Genomic DNA, 17,420 nt, shown 5'->3' with positions numbered 1-17,420 from the left:
TGTGGGTGGAGTTTGCTCCATGTAAATAGTACTTTGGAAATAGTTACGTCAAGTCTCTTTCTGGTATCCTTGCGCATATCATGCAAAAGTTACCGGATTTAGCAGCTTTACATGGTCATAACAGGACTTGAAATATTAAATATAATTAACAAGTTTAGAAAGTAGTCATGTATAATGTAGAAACATTATGGCTATATTTTCAAAAGAGTGTGTATTTTAATGTTTATCCCAGTGCAATGCTATGCCTCATTCACTTTCATTGAAATTGCATTACTATACACTTGATATTTGCTTTTTTTTTTTTTTTTTTATTACAAACTGATGAATCTAAATTATTTTCTGTGATAATAATCGACAGCATGTTACAGATGATGTTGATGAAGCTTAACTTTTATTGAAACATTCTTTTAGAGGGATAGTTAACTCAAAATGAAAATTTTGACATTTACTCACTCTCATTTTCTTCCAAACCCATATGACTTTCTGTCTTCCGTGGAACACAAAAGGAGATTTTATGCAGAAGTCACCATTCACTTTCATTTTATTGAAAAAAAGATGCAATGAAAGTGAAGGGTGACCAGAGCTAACATTCTGCCTAACATCTCCTTTTGTGTTCCACAGAAGTCTTTCTTTCTAAATGGTTTTTGAACAACATGAGTGTGATTAAAAGATGACTATTTTCATTTGTGTATGAAGTATCCCTTTAACAATAATAATGATGATTGTAAATGACTCAAGAGCCTTTATGATGCTTTCTAATGCTCTACAGTGCTTGTATGTATACTATACAGTAGACTTAAGAGTCTTGAGTTTTCTTTAGTTTGACAGACTGCTCAGGGACACTTTAAGGCCTCTTCCCATGTTAAATGTCAAAACTTTCAAAAACAAAATCCAAAACAAGCAGTGAACAGGATAAAGGAATTATGGAGGTGTGCCGAGACAATGCTGGAAAGGAACATGCAGGGATCAGTCTCAGTGCTGTTTTATCACCACCCTGACCTCAAAAACATAAAGAGCATTTCCATTCAGTACTTCTGTCATATACTGATCGGTGTATAGCTAGTGCCCTGATTTGACAATTTTATCTAGAATATTAAAAGAATAGTTAACCCAAACCCTATGGCTTTATTTACAAATAGAGAAGCAGATTGTTTGAGTGCTCTTTATCATAAAAAAAAAAGTGGATTGGTGCTGTCAAGCTCCAAAAAGGACCAATAAAGTATCATAAATGTAGTCCATATTACCTGTGTGCTATATTCCTAGTCTTCTGAAGCCATATGATAGCTTTGTGCGAGGACCAGGCTGAAATTTAAGTTGCTATTTACTGTAAATCTTGTCCTCTGTCAGCTCTAAAATATTATTCACACTTCTGCATATTCAAAATTGGCACATTGTGCAAGAACCTGCTGTGGTGCTTCATTGTGGCATTGACACAGCGGTTTTGATTGTGCATGAGCGCAAATTATATTTTAGAGCTAGAGGAAGATGAATGTAGTGAACAGGTTTTTTTGTCCATAATGAATAACAAATTTTATTTTTGGTTGAACTATTCCTTTAATACAAATTCTCCAAAGTGAGCCAGATCCCTGTTTTAACTATTTTCAGCATGATGCCGGGTTTGCACCTGTATTATTTATATTACAGAATTAATGACCACAAGAGGGCGTCCACAGTGATTGTGTGTATGTCTTTTGTTATGGGTTAAAATGCAAAGGAAACTTAAACTGACTTGAACTGAACAGCCAGACTCTAGTATTTCTTGTGACCTCTCGCCAGCACGACATCATGGAAGTGCTATATAAACCTTTCTCAACCTCACAGAACCATTGTCGTTTTCATTTAACTTGGACTTTTATTTCATTTAAAATAATTCATACAAATGCATACAGTCACAAACATTTCTTTTTGGATTCTGTTTAACAAAAAATATTAATATCTCATAGTATATATAGTATGTATATTGCTAGCCTACCACTTTACCAGGAAGGAAACTATGTAGGCGATGGAGAGCTGCAACTATCCCGGCATCCTTGAAAAAAACACGGTACAATCAAGTCACACACACAAACAGGCAAGCATTACGCCAGCTTTGCACAAGACAATTTTTTTTTTTTTTTTACTTTTTGTCCAAAAACTGAACATTTTGCCATTTTCTTTTTAACCTTTAACACATAAGGTAATACATGCTCCCAAAAAACAAAAAAACAAACATACTGTACTGAGTTTTGACTACAAAAAGATGAATGGGTACAAAAAACAATGCACTAAGTGGCTTAATTTAAAAGGAAGGGAGGGGGGGAAATAAATTTTCCTGAGAGGGTGTGCAAATCCAGCCTCTTTCGAGGCTTTTAAAATCAAACAAGTGAAACTAATATACTTTTTGTTGTATATATTATTAGGTGGTACGACACCTCCCTTAAAGGGTTAGTTCACCCAAAAATAATCCATAAATCATCCTGATGTCGTCCAACCCCGTATTACAGTTTTTCCCCATGGAACATGAAACATTTTGAAAAATGTTGATGCTGTTCTTTCCCATAGGATTTCCTTTTGTGTTGCATGGAAGAAAGTAAGTCAAACAGGTTTGGAACAACACAAGGGTATGCATACTGTATAATGGCAGAATATTTATTTTTGGGTGAACTATCCCTTTAATGCTGTTTCAGTTTTTTCTTTTCTAAAAACCACTGATCATGTTCTAAAAACTGTACACAAACAGGTTACATTCATGTAATAGCTACTGTTGTTTTAACAATGAAACCCATTAGACAAACAAAATAACAGATAAAAGATCGCCCACTGCACTTGGACAGACTACAATCTAAAACAGCAGGATTTTGACTTGGGGAGAAGTTTACTTTGTTTTAAATCCACAAGATGTTCTTTTCTTTTTTTTCCCCCATGCTAGATACTTCAAACAGCACAGTCCACCACCTTCAGTCAAAGAGTTGGCTACTTCAGAGTCGCGGTTGTGTTTTTAGTGGCTGGTTCTAAGCCTGGGAGCCTGTTTCCACTCCTCTTCTTTGGGGTAAAGAAGGACCAGGAGAGTTCGATAGTGGTACGGAAAGACTTTGAAGAGCAGGGCTACAACTGTTCATTGGGATGCTGCTCTCTATCGGGTTCGGGTTTGCCGGTTTGACCGGGCGAAGGGGCGTGTGGAGGGTGGGCTACAGTGGGCAGGCTGTGGGTTATGGGCACGGTACTTGGCATGTTGCCCTCCACGGGCGGAGGGAGACCCCCTGAGGCAAGGCTTACTACACCTGGGGGGTATCTGCAGGAACAATATTAAACAACAGATGTTAAAAGCAAGATGCAGCATAATAAATATAACAGAACACAAGTGTATCGAGACCCGTTTTTAAAAGTTGACGCTCTTTTTATCTTAGACACGGCATCTAAAAAAAATGCAACGCTCCTGTGGGAGATGCTGAAAAAAAAAATAGTAAGACATGGTGCAATGGTCAAAGTTGTCCGTCTAGCATGTTTTTACTTAGAAAAACCATGGAAAAAGAGCACTGATGGACGCAAAAACAAGTTCGGTATAAATGGCCCTGAATAGGTTGTACAAAATCCTACATCTTGGATCCCTTTAATGATTCCATTTGATGAAAGAACTCTTATTAGGAATTTAATCTGGTGCTTGATTAGAAATCCAAAAACAGTATGGCTTGTTGATCTACGTAGCCTTAATTAAAATACCCCCCCATGGTGACATTATAAAACCAAAGCTCGTAATGGTAAAATTAAACATTTCTCGGTAATACTTTACAATAAGGTTCCATTCTTTAACATTAGTTAATGCATTAGGTATCATGAACTAACAATTAATACATTTTTTTTACAGCATTTGTTTATCTTTGTTTATGTTAGCTAACAAAAATACAATTGTTCATTGTAAGTTCATGTTAGTTCATAGTGCATTAACTAATGTTAACTAATACAACTTTTGATTTTAAAAATGTATCAGTAAATGTTGAAATTAACATTAATGAATGCTGTAAAAGTATTGTTCATTGTTAGTTCAAGTTAACTAATGGTTTTAACTAATGTTAACAAATGGAACCTCACTGTAAAGTGTTACCCATTTCTCTTTGTATTTTCTTTTAGTATCTGCTAAGATAACGTAAGCTACAACCAATAACTTGCTTGGTCTCTGAAACAACTTTCTTTTTTGGCTGATGTCTTTCACTTTTTGCCTTTACTTTTTCAACCCCTCCCCTACAAACCATTCAGGTACAGTATGTAACATAGGGCTGCACAATTAATTGAATCGAGATTACAATTACAGCTGTCGCAATTACATAATCGTGAAAAGTGTCAATTACAGCATTTCATTTTGGTGTACTCCCATTGTGCAAAATGTCCTATTTACAACATTTTTTGGGCCGTTGTGTGCATAATTGCAAAGGTAAATCTGACGTGTTTAAATTAGGCTAAAAGCATAGCAGTAATGCTCACTATCTAAATTATACTGTGAACAATGTATTCAAAATGTAAATAACACTTTGTTTTTCATGCAATTAAAATATTAAAGCAAAAACGTTGTTTTGATGCATAGCCTACATAAAGAATATGGCATGCAACTGCCCCACACAAAATAAGTATTTGAATGTAAATTCTATTAATTGAAATTAATAAACGTAATTACAATATCAAAGGAAATAATCGGCAATTAGGATTTTCGTCATAATCATGCAGTCCTAATGTAACAGCCACTATTCACAATCTAATCAATCCCCTACATTTTCTCTCACTGAATATGATGTTTAACTTGGAAATTCGTCACATTCAGAAGTAAAATGGGTTGTGAAAGGTGTTTCATGTTGACTTCAAGAGGAAGGAGTTTTGTACCTATAGGCTCCATTGAGTTCTGGATGAACGACGGAAGGGTCCATGCCGGCCCAGTGTGTGGTCTGTGTGAGGAACTCTTTATTCACACAGTTCTTCAGACTGTCTGGAATGCGACCTGGAGGCCGAAAACAGCTTCATTATAGGGAAACCCTGAGTCATTGGACAGCCTGTAATTAAACACTGATGTTTTCTGTAATTAAACACTGATGTTTGCTGTGGAGGTCAGACACCCAGAATTCTCTATATTATTTGACAAATGTCAGCTCGGATCCATTCAAAAGTGGTATTGATAGCTTGATGGGATGATGTACCGGTAATAGCTCGACGGATCTCCCGTGCCGCCTCCTCCCTCATCTCAATGGAGGCCTGCTCGCTGTACCAGGCGGCGTGGGGGGTGCAGATCAGGTTGGGGGCATCTTTAAGAGGACCCTGGCTGAAACTGACACACAGATACAGGTATAAAAGGGGACAGCCACACCTATTTTCCTGGGTAAAAAGCATTACGCCCATTCACACTGACAGAATTTATTGCTATAGGTCACTAAGTGGCTGTATTGTTGCTTGTAGTAGGCATTCCTACTATTGGACATAAGATTGTTGGGCTGCATGAACGGAAACCCAAAAGGAAGATGGTATTCTCATTTCCACAATGTGAAAATAATGCTATATTTAAATTATTAAGTATTTATACATCATAGTAGTGCCCCCTTGGAACTGCCTTTCAGATTTGATGATTTTAATTTTAAAAAATCATTGTACAACATCTTTTTTTAATGTAGTATAATAAAATATGACTGCGTTACAGTAATAAGAATGATCATGAATACAATGTTTATCTATTTGCTCAACAAAGCAGTTTTTTTTTACATAAAAATTAGATTATGGAGGGAAAGTGTTTACATATTGATTGCAGCAGTGCACAGTCTATAATATCAAGAATAAGATGAATGATTATCAATGCATGAATCAAACTCACTTGGAATTTTCCAAGCATATTATATACATTGATCAGCCACAACATTAAAACCACCTGCCTAATATTGTGTAGGTCCCCCTCGTGCTGCCAAAATAGCGCCAACATTCTGAGATGCTATTCTTCTCACCACAATAGTACAGAGCGGTTATCTGAGTTACCGTAGACTTTCTCAGTTCGAACTAGTCTGGCCATTCTCTGTTGTCCTCTCTCATCAACAAGGTGTTTCCAGGGAGTCACATGACGTAATGCGAGGTTCGGACGTGTGAACGGCGAGCTCCGCGCACTTTGCTAGTTTTGATACTTTTTGTGTCATAAACCAGTGAGATTCGATACACCCTGATCCATAACTTTTCTAGGAAGACAATATGTCAAAGAATTCAAAATCCTCATTCTTGTCTTCACGTTTTTCTTTTTTCTGTTTGTTTGGTTCAGGGGGAAGTTTGGGGTTTGACTGCTGCACTAATGTGGAATGTGGTCTTTATAATTTTATTTTTGACACAATCCATTTTTTCTAATGTGTCAAAATGTCAAATGTTAGTATGAGTGGATTGTCTCTTCCACGTGGAATGTGAATGGGTTGGGGCACCCCATAAAAAGAAGGAAATTTATTTCTCTTCTTAAATGTAAGAAATATGATATAGTGTTTCTTCAAGAAATGCATCTTTCCCCCGCAGGAAGTGGAAAAATGTGGGAAGATATGGGGTGGACATGTTTTCTTTAGTGCTGGCTCAAGTAAGAGCAGGGGATTCATTACACTGATAAGTAAGCATCTACAATTCAAATGTCTAAAAATTGTTTTAGCAGAAATTCAGGGGCAAAAAGTTTGATTTTGGCTAATATTTACGCACCTAACGCTGATGATCAGCGCTTTTTTAAAGACTTGAAGGGATGTTGCAAGCCGCTGGCACCCCTCATGATATAATATTGGGAGGAGACTTTAATCTGTTGATGGACTCAGTCCTTGATCATAGTGAAGCAAAAGTGTGTAAGCCCCCTAGTGCAACAGTGACGCTTCACAGGATGTGTAAAATTCTTGGTCTTACAGATATTAGGACACTTTTGAACCTATCCGGTAGGGACTATACATTTTTTTCATCAGTCCATAAGATTTATTTTAGAATAAAATTTTTTTTTTTATAGTCCCTCATTTCATCAGTTGTTGATTGCTCAATTGGAAACATTTCAGTCTCAGATCACGCCCTGGTGAGTTTAGAGTTGTTGCAACATATAGATATCACATAGTTACCACTTTAATGTATCCCATTTGCAAAATCCTGAATTTCAACAAATGTTAAAGGCTGAAATCAATGTTTATATGGAGACCAACTGGTCCTCAGTATCCTCTGTGGGCGTGGCTTGGGAGGCACTTAAGACGGTTTTTAGGGGTTGGATCATACAGTATGCCTCATTCATCAAAAAATCCAAAGCACGAGAACTCGTGGAGTTGGAAGGGAATATTAAAAGTGCCAAGGCAGAGCCGAAGCGTCGAATGTTGTCTGATGGCCTCAGAGAATTGACCCAATTGAAATACAGATATAATACTATTTTGTCGCGGAAGGTGGAGTTTTGGCTATTCAGGGCAAGACAGTCATTTTTGAGTTGGGGGACAAAGAAGGGAAGCTTTTGGCTAGATATATAAAGCAGAGAGAGTCTTTTTCTACCATTCCCTCAGTGAAATCTGCTGGTGGTGATTTCAGATTATTTTACTCTGGATAGGGGCAACCAACAGGGTTGCCCTCTTTCCCCATTATTGTTCTGTCTTGCCCTGAAACCATTAGCAGCTGCGATAAGAAAGGAAGCATAAGCTTTTGCTTCACGCAGATTATATTTTATTATTCTTTTCCGACCCCACTAGATCTATGCCTTGCCTCCACAGAATTACTAATTCCTTTTCTAAATTCTCAGGAGTCAACTGGTCTAAATCCAAAGCTTTGGCTCGGACAGCATACTGGCCACTAACGGCTTTTCAGCCAGGTGCGTTCCAGGTGCCCAAACAGGGAATTAAGTATTTGGGCATTTTATTTCCAGTAAATTTGTGTGATTTAGTCAGAGTTAATTTTGACCCCTTAATAAAAAGGTTTTCGAGTGATGTGGGCAGGTGGGCTTCATTACATTTATCTATGATTGGGAAGGTTAATGTTATTACAATTAATTGTATTCCAAAATTCAACTACCTGCTACAATCTCTCCCTGTAGATGTCCCCCTCTCTTATTTCAAGCAATTTGATAGCATAGGGAAGTCCTTCATTTGGAATGGTAATCGTCCCAGATTACATTTCAATAAATTACATAGGCCGACTGACAAAGGTGGGCTAGGCCTACCCCAAGATTTTGTTTTATTATTATGCATTCGGTCTCAGACATTTGGTTCATTGGTCGCTTCCAACTGAGAGAGCCCCTCCCTGGTTTTGTATTGAACAGGAAGCCAATGCAAAGCCTTTCTATTAAACTAACCGGAGAAGTTAAGTTACACCCCGTTATCTCGCATTTGCACGCGGTATGGACAAAAGTGTCCAGAGTGTTTAATTCGGACATTTATTTAAATGTTGCCTCGAGCAAATGGCTGAACCCAAAATTATGTATTAATAAGTCCCTTTTCTGCTGGTCAGAGTGGATTGTGAGGGAGGTTAATATGCTCGGTGACCTATAGGAGAGTGGAGTGTTGAGATCCTTTGAAAATATGGTTCAGCATTTTAGGATTCCCAGATCTCAGTTCTTTAGGTATTTACAGCTGTGCCACCTGCTTTGTACTATTTTTGGGAGTAGCATACACCCCCCTAAAGCGGCAGATACTCTGGAAGTGGTGATTACTGCTTTTGGAAAAGGTCAAGAGGCATCAGTGTAATACTCCGTTAATTCAGAGTCTGGGGGACAGAGCTTCAACTTCTCTTAAGAGATAAGAGAGATTTAAACTTGGTATTGGAGGAGGGAGTGGGGGCTAGGATTCTAAAAAAACATCAAGTCTACATCTAGAGATGCAAGGGTGCATCTGATGCAATTTAAGATTTTACATTGATTCTATTGGACCCTCTCTAGATTGTATAAGCTTGGTCTTAAAGACACACCCACCTTCTGGCGATGCCAATCAGAAGATGGGGAAACAACCCATGTTTTTTGGGGATGTGTTAAGATCCAAGAATTGTTCGGGGGAAGGGGTTTAATGTATATAATTGATTCCATATTTTATGTTGTGTTTGTTTGTCTTATGAATGGAATCAATAAAAATTGTTAATAAAAACAAGGTGTTTCCATCTGCAGAACTGCTGCTCACTGGATGTTTTTTGTTTTTAGCACCATTCGGACTGATTCAACATTCAACATTCGTGAAAATCCCAGGGATCAGCAGTTACAGAAATACTCAAACCAGCCCGTCTGGCACCAACAATCATGCCACAGTTGAAATCACTGAGATCACATTTATTCCCCATACTGATGGTTGATGTGAACATTAACTGAAGCTCCTGACCCATATATGCATGATTTTATGCATTGCACTGCTGCCACACGATTGGCTGATTAGATAATCGCATGACTAAGAAGCTGTACAGGTGTTCCTAATAAAGTGCTCAGTGAGTGTATAATATATATACAGTTGAAGTCAGAAGTTTACTTACACCGTAACCAAATACATTTAAACTCAGTTTTTCACAATTCATGACATTTAATTGTAGAAAACATTCCCTGTCTTAGGTCAGTTAGGATCACTACTTTATTTTAAGAATGTGAAATCTCAGAATAATAGTAGAGAGAATTATTTATTTCAGCTTTTATTTCTTTCATAACAGTCCCAGTGGGTCAGAAATTTACATAAACTTTGTTAGTATTTGGTAGCATTGCCTTTAAATTGTTTAACTTGGGTCAAACGTTTTGGGTAGCTTTCTACAAGCTTCTCACAATAAGTTGCTGGAATTTTGGCCCATTCCTCCAGACAGAACTGGTGTAACTGAGTCAGGTTTGTAGGCCTCCTTGCTCGCACACGCTTTCAGTTCTGCCCACAAATTTTCTATCGGATTTAGGTCAGGGTTTTGTGATGGCCACTGTAAGCCATTTTGCCACAAATTTGGAGGCATGCTTGGGGTTATTGTCCATTTGGAAGACCCATTTGCGACCAAGCTTTAACTTCGTGGCTGATGTCTTGAGATGTTGCTTCAATATATCCACATAATTTTCCTTCCTCATGATGCCATCTATTTTGTGAAGTGCACCAGTCCCTCCTGCAGCAAAGCACCCCAACAACATAATACTGCCACCTCCATGCCTCACGGTTGGGATGGTGTTCTTCGGCTTGCAAGCCTCACCCTTTTTCCTCCAAACATAATGATGGACATTATGGCCAAAATGTTCAAATTGTGTCACCAGACCAGAGGACATTTCTCCAAGAAGTAAGATCTTTGTCCCCATGTGCACTTGCAAACTGTAGTCTGGCTTTTTATGGCAGTTTTGCAGCATTGGCTTCTTCCTTGCTGAGCAGCCTTTCAGGTTATTTCGATATAGGACTCATTTTTATGTGGATATTGATACTTGTCTACCCGTTTCCTCCAGCATCTTCACAAGGTCCTTTGCTGTTGTTCTGGGATTGATTTGCACTTTTCGCACCAAACTACGTTCATCTCTAGGAGACAGAATGCGTCTCCTTCCTGAGCAGTATGATGGCTGTGTGGTCCCATGGTGTTTATACTTGCGTACTATTATTTGTACAGATGAACGTGGTACCCTCAGGTGTTTGGAAATTACTCCCAAGGATGAACCAGACTTGTGAAGGTCCACAATTTTTTTTTCTGAGGTCTTGGCTGATTTCTTTTGATTTTCCCATGATGTCAAGCAAAGAGGCTCTGAGTTTGAAGTTAGGCCTTAAAATACATCCACAGGTACACCTCCAATTCAGTACACCTCCTTTCAGAAGCTAATTGGCTAACTGTCTAAAGGTTTGACATAATTTTCTGGAATTTTCCAAGCTGCTTAAAGGCACAGTTTGGTGTATGTAAACTTCTGACCCACTGGAATTGTGATAGAGTCAATTAAAAGTGAAACAATCTGTCTGTAAACAATTGTTGGACAAATTACTCGTATCATGCACAAAGTAGACGTCCTAAACAACTTGCCATAACTATAGTTTGCTAATATTAAATCTGTGGAGATGTTAAAAAATTAGTTTTAATGACTTCAGCCTAAGTGTATGTAAACTTCTGACTTCAACTGTATATATGGAAAGAAATTGGTACTTTTATTCACCAAAGTGGCATTCAACTGATCACAATGTATAGTCAGGACATTAATAACGTGAAAAATTACTATTACAATATGAAAAAAATATTCAGAACTTCTTAAACTACTTCTCATCAAAAATCCTCCACGTGCAGCAATGACAGCTTTGCAGATCCTTGGCATTCTAGCTGTCAGTTTGTCCAGATACTCAGGTGAAATTTCACCCCACGCTTCCTGTAGCACTTGCCATAGATGTGGCTGTCTTGTCGGGCACTTCTCACACACCTTACAGTCTAGCTGATCCCACAAAAGCACAATGGGGTTAAGATCTATAACACTCTTTTCCAAATATCTGTTGTCCAATGTCTGTGTTTCTTTGCCCACTCTAACCTTTTCTTTTTGTTTTTCTGTTTCAAAAGTGGCTTTTTCTTTACAATTCTTCCCATAAGGCCTGAACACCTGAGTCTTCTCTTTACTGTTGTACATGAAACTGGTGTTGAGCGGGTTGAATTCAGCGAAGCTGTCAGCTGAGGACATGTGAGGTGTCTATTTCTCAAACTATGAAATGTACTCTAATGTACTTATTTTCTTGTTTAGTTGTACATCTGGCCTTCCACATCTCTTTCTGTCCTTGTTAGAGCTAGTTGTCCATTGTCTTTGAAGACTGTAGTGTACACCTTTGTATGAAATCTTCAGTTTTCTGGCAGTTTCAAGCATTGTATAGCCTTCATTCCTCAAAACAATGATTGACTGATGAGTTTCTAGAGAATGCTGTTTCTTTTTTGCCAGATTTGACCTAATATTGTCCTTAAGACATGCCAGTCTATTGCATACTGTGGCAACTCAAAAACAAACACAAAGACAATGTTAAGCTTCATTTTACGAACAAAATAGCTTTCAACTGTCTTTGATAATAATGGCAAGTGATTTTCTAGTACCAAATTAGCAATTTAGCATGATTACTCAAGGATAAGGTGTTGGAGTGATTGCTGCTGGAAATGGGGCCTGTCTAGATTTGATCAAAAATAACTTTTTTCAAATAGTGATGATGCTGTTTTTTTACATCAGTAATGTCCTGACTATACTGTGATCAGTTGAATGCCACTTTGGTGAATTAAAGTACCAACTGCCTTACAAAACAGCAAAATCTGTACATTATTCAAAACTTTTGGCCGCCAGTGTATATATATATATATATATATATATATATATATATATATATATATATATGTTTATATACTGTATATACACTGTATATAAATAACTGTGAATTGCTAAAAGTTACATTATCTTACAATAGGTGGATCACATGAACTCTTCTGTCTTCAGTCCCATTGGTATTTTCCGCATCGCATCACTGCTCTTTTACACACAGTTAAACTTTTCTCAACTTTGCGTCACTGGACACACCCACATTGCAATCGGCAACTCTCACTGAAAATGAATGACTTCTACTGACTTTGTCGTTTCAAATCTGTCAGTGTGAACGACCCTTTACATTCTACACTTCTGAAACATGTCTTCGTTTACCTGAAGGGCTCTGTCTCATGGACGTCCAGTGCTGCTCCCCGTATTCTTCCCTCTTTTAGAGCCTGGGCCAGAGCTTTCTCATCCACCAGACCTCCACGCGCAGTGTTCACTAAAAATGCGCCTTGACGCATCTACAATCAACAACAAATAATGACCATACAGTGTTATAAATACAAACATGTGGTGACATTTGCATTCAAGTTCTTATTTATGCTTGAGTGTGTGTGTAACACCTGTTTGATGGTGAAGTCATTGATGAGATGGTGGTTGTGCTCATTCAGACTGCAGTGCAGGGTGACGCAGTCACTGTGGAAGAGCAGGTCCTGTAAGGTGTTGACTCTCTGCAGCCCCAGGGCTCTCTCCATCCCGTCAGACAGGTATGGATCGTAGAAGATCACGTTAAAGCCGAACGCTTTGGCTCTCAGAGCCACCGCCTGTCCAACACGCCCTGAGACCAGACATATCACTTCATGAATGGAGAGCCTTCAGGATTCTAAAGAAAAAAATCTAGATAAACTCACTCGTCAACTATTTGGTTATTGGACTACTGGTCCACTAGTTGATCATCCTGATCCAGCCCTAGTCACTGTAGGCATGTCATGGCAAACTTATGAGATTCACCAATTATAATATGATGACTACCCTGCAACAAAACATAAGCATTCCATGCATAATGGTACAAAGCTGTGTTACTTTTTCTACACACCTAGACCAATGATCCCCAGTGTCTCTCCTCTGATTCGGGCTGCCCCAGATGCGACTTCACGGATTTGCTCCACACTCTGGACGCGAGTGCCCTCCCGGAGAGCCTGGTGTAACCAGGTGGTGCGTCGGTACAGGTTGAGGATGTGGCACATGGTGGAGTCTGCGGTCTCCTCCACTGAAGCTGCTGGCATGTTACAGACGGCTATACCTACAGGTGAGGATGGGTTACAGTCAGACTCTTCAGAAAAGCAAAAAACACACATCCATTCTTGTATCCAGTGTGTAAAAATGTGAACTTCATTACCCAAGTCGCCAGCAGACTTTATGTCTATATTATCAAAACCGCTCCCAATGCGGACAATTATACGAAGTGCTTTGAACTTTTCCAAGTCTTCCCTCATCAGGGTGATGGTGTGGTACATGAGAGCACCCACTGCTTCATTTAATACCTGAGAGAAAGTACAGAGAGTTCAATGAGTCTGTGCAATACGGCAGTGTCGATACAATCAAATACTTTTTCTCATGATATTGTATTGATACTTTAGATCCTGTATCAATATTTATATTAAACTATTTGTGTATTCATATTAGGGATGTGCAAATCTAGCAATTTGCATTTGAACGACTAGTCGAGTCAAGGATAATAATGTATAATTAGGCTCCTTTATGTTCACGTGACCCCGATCAGATGCGTTTAAGAGGGAAATATGAACGCTAAGTGCAGCACTTCAACATGGTGACTAAAAGATATTCAACAAATCAATAGGCTAAATAACTATAATATCTTATTGCACAAAACAATCAAAGGGAGAAAAATAAGAAAGGCTCCAATATGATACAAAACCACTTATTCGAATCCTGAGTGCAGAATGACATGCTTCAATGTAACCGGAGTGCTTCAGGGTGATCCTCGCTGCATATTTAAAAGCGCAGAACTGGAAGATAATATTGCGGGTACATATCTACAGTAGTGCAAGACATCAAGCAGTTTAAACATTTTTACTGCAACTATTTATTTTGCAGTGTCAAACAGAATCAGCAAAAGACTTTAATCTCTCCAAAGCACCTCAGAAATACAGGAATATGACTTACAGCAGAGGATTTTATGTCTGACTGTGATTGTCTTGAAATGTATTGTTGATGCAGCGATTTTCTCTAACAACTGTCAGAAGGATGAGACCAGAGATCCAAGTGCGGAGGCAAAGTAACAGAATTTATTGAATATAAAACAGCAGAGCTGGCGAAGCGTGAGGGGAACCGGGCACCGACTGCAGCATGGAGATGGAGAGTGTATTTGTAGGCTTGTGTGCGTTGTGGTAGTGTGGAGTGCAGATCAGCGAGGAATCCCCTGGAAGATAGTGTGTTCGTAGGTTTGTTTGCGTCGGTGCAGTCTGAAGAGCAGATCCAGTGTAGAAAGGTAACCGATGAGGAATACTCAAGGCGAGGCGACCAACAGGAAGCGTCAAGGTGAGCGATGCAACCAACAGGATGGTAACAACAATCCAGGTACTATGGCGAAGACTGGCAACCAATATAGAAAACACGAAACAGAACCGACTAGGGCAGAGAGAGAGTGGTGAGTAACTAAACACACAAAAACAATCTAGCAATGAACACGAAACAGAGTGGGGTAAATATAGGCAGAAAACAAATCACGATCAGGTGCCGCTCGTCCGCTGAAAGTTGGCATGATCAGCGTTCCCATGGAAATGATTAGGTTTCCCATGGAAACATAAACACTAATGAGAATGGAAACACAAATGAAACAAACTGCCGGACTCACCAAGACTGTGATAACAACAGCGCATAAAAAGACTACAACGCTCTCTAAGAAGTTATCATCTCAATTAATTTGAGAATAGCATCTCCCATTAAAACCACCACCACTAAAAATATTAATGCTAGTAGTTCTTGGTTCAATATAAGTTAAGGTCTAACAACAGCATCTTTGACAAGGCGTCAAATTACAACAGAAAAGAAATTTGACTTAAAACAAACCGTCGTCAATACCGAAATCGTTGTATGTTTGCCACATAGACCTGTAACTTGTAGCAGGTAATGGGCAACACATTTTTGTTTTGTTTTATCAAAGTGAGGGATGAGTTGAAACCAATTTTTTCTTTTCCAAGTGAAAGTATGGCAATTAAAGTGAGTCTATGCAAAGAAAATCCACAGTGGTATTATCGTTTCATAAAGATCTAGATTAAAATTTATTTACAGCAGAACAATTGGTGTTAATGTTCCAATGAAATTTATTCTGTTTTGAAGTATCAAAGTATAATACAATCCACACCAGTTATTATTTATCAAGGGCAAAATTTTGTAGTTTTCTAATGCGTACAGTGTACGTTATTTCATGAATATTAATATAAGCAGCATTTCAGGGTTGAGCCAATTCCACCTTGCTCAATAAGATTAAACCGTGCATTGAAATTCACTTCATTTTCCAGGTTCCACAGTTACATCTGGGTAGCCATTAAATTTTATAGTTGAGTCTCACAAAGCCTGTCCATGAAGAACATGCATGGGTCATATTTAACAAAATAAAAAAATATTTTTTTTTAAATATATTTTGCATAAATGTAATGCCTATTTTAGGACTATTAATATTTTTGCAATCTGACTTTATTTTTATAACAATAACGCACAGATTTAATTGTGAAGTATTTATGCATCATAGAAGTATTTGTTAGACTGAATTTATTTTAAGCTAATTTGAAATAAAATATAAATCAAAAAAGTGTGTACCACTGTATACTGTAAATGCTTGAATTAATCAAATGAAAAACTCAAAAGTAAAACACTTCACACCTGGTCCTGTAAGTATTTAGAAATATTTTATATTTTTTATTAAAATGACCTGGACATGTTCTTGACTAACTTCATGAGATTCATTGTTTATATTTTTAAATAGATAACTACACATACGCACTTTAGTTATCAATTTAAATACGATCAGAAAGACTTGAGCTCTGTGGATTTTTCAGAAAAGGTACTATGACCAACACTGTATGCCTGCAACATATTTAGCTTTCTAATGATAACCAAAAACAAGATAGAACTTCAATGTACAACTTTACAAACCAAGGACTTAAAATGTTTAATCAGTTAAACAATCTTGACAATCTAATAACATCAAATTCTGGATTATTTTAATGGGTAATACGCACATAAACAGAATTACCACATTGTGACTGCCACATTAGGGCTATTTACTTATGTGCTGCCTCATGTGTTGTGTTTACTAAGTTTGAACAATTTGGAACTGTTTGCACTTCCCCAGATTCTCCGAACATTTGAGGTAACTATTGAGTTTATTGATAAGGGTAAGCCCAATTTGTTACAGCTGGTGGCCCGTACGGGGAGATTTCTGTGAAAATACTGTTAGTGCATTGTTTCATTTCACATTACAAATTGCTAAAACAGATTCCTCAAACACTATGGATAATGTTGCCTCTGATAATGTTAGGGATCAGGCTGAATTAACCCCTAATACTTTTCCTGATACGGTGGGTGGTGCAGAGTCCCTTCCCTTCATTCCTGCTCTTGGATATACTTACAGAAATCCAGTTCCAGTGACTGAAGTCAGTTCACTGTTGAGTGATATGTATATTGATAGCCAAGCTGAGGAGAGTGAAGAAGATGAGCCTCCAGTTCTGAACCCTGTTGGAAGTATGATTGAAAATCTTGGATCAGAAGTATCAAGTCTCACTCAAACTGTCCAAACATTGCAGACTGGGGTAAATTCCCTAAAAAAACGACTTCATATCATCCAAAGAAAGTTCTGTAAATAGAGAAGCTGGACTCAAGAGAATCCAGTGAACAGCAATTTACAGATCTTGAAACATCAATGCAAATATCTTTAGCTCATCTAGAACAGGAAGTCGTAAGCTGTCTCCAGAGAAGGGATGAGCATTGGAAAAAGCAAATTGCCCGCATCAGAAAAAAAAGAACCCCAGTATCACAATTCACTTTCAGTCACACCATTTCTGACACTGCCAACCAAAATGTATCCATTCCATATGCATCTTACCCAAACATCCAATTAACTTAGAATTCCCCACTTTTGGAGAAAAGAGAGAAACATGTGATGTGCTGGAGTCTGAGAAATGTGAATTTATGGCAGCTTTTCTCCCTATTGACTACCTCACTG

The 17,420-nt window shown here is 38.1% G+C and overlaps 1 protein-coding gene across 3 annotated transcripts in view; it reads right to left on the bottom strand.

Annotated features, from left to right (window-relative positions):
- Nucleotides 1-1,832: 1,832 nt before the first annotated feature.
- The window catches only part of LOC127412705 (C-terminal-binding protein 1-like), a 47,881-nt gene continuing 32,293 nt past the window's right edge, over nucleotides 1,833-17,420 (bottom strand). For all 3 annotated transcript variants that reach the window (XM_051649290.1, XM_051649289.1, XM_051649291.1), the window contains exons 3-9: nucleotides 13,572-13,716; nucleotides 13,269-13,475; nucleotides 12,796-13,010; nucleotides 12,563-12,693; nucleotides 5,163-5,290; nucleotides 4,852-4,966; nucleotides 1,833-3,271 (exon numbers count right to left, since the gene is read on the bottom strand). In XM_051649290.1, coding sequence (XP_051505250.1) covers nucleotides 3,085-3,271; nucleotides 4,852-4,966; nucleotides 5,163-5,290; nucleotides 12,563-12,693; nucleotides 12,796-13,010; nucleotides 13,269-13,475; nucleotides 13,572-13,716 — 1,128 coding nt within the window. In that variant the 3' untranslated portion in view covers nucleotides 1,833-3,084. The remainder of the gene's footprint in view (nucleotides 3,272-4,851; nucleotides 4,967-5,162; nucleotides 5,291-12,562; nucleotides 12,694-12,795; nucleotides 13,011-13,268; nucleotides 13,476-13,571; nucleotides 13,717-17,420) is intronic.

Source organism: Myxocyprinus asiaticus, chromosome 22 (assembly GCF_019703515.2).
Source record: "Myxocyprinus asiaticus isolate MX2 ecotype Aquarium Trade chromosome 22, UBuf_Myxa_2, whole genome shotgun sequence".
Lineage (NCBI taxonomy): Eukaryota > Metazoa > Chordata > Actinopteri > Cypriniformes > Catostomidae > Myxocyprinus > Myxocyprinus asiaticus.
Note: the sequence above shows the minus strand (reverse complement) of the source record. Positions and strands in the feature narration are given on the sequence as shown.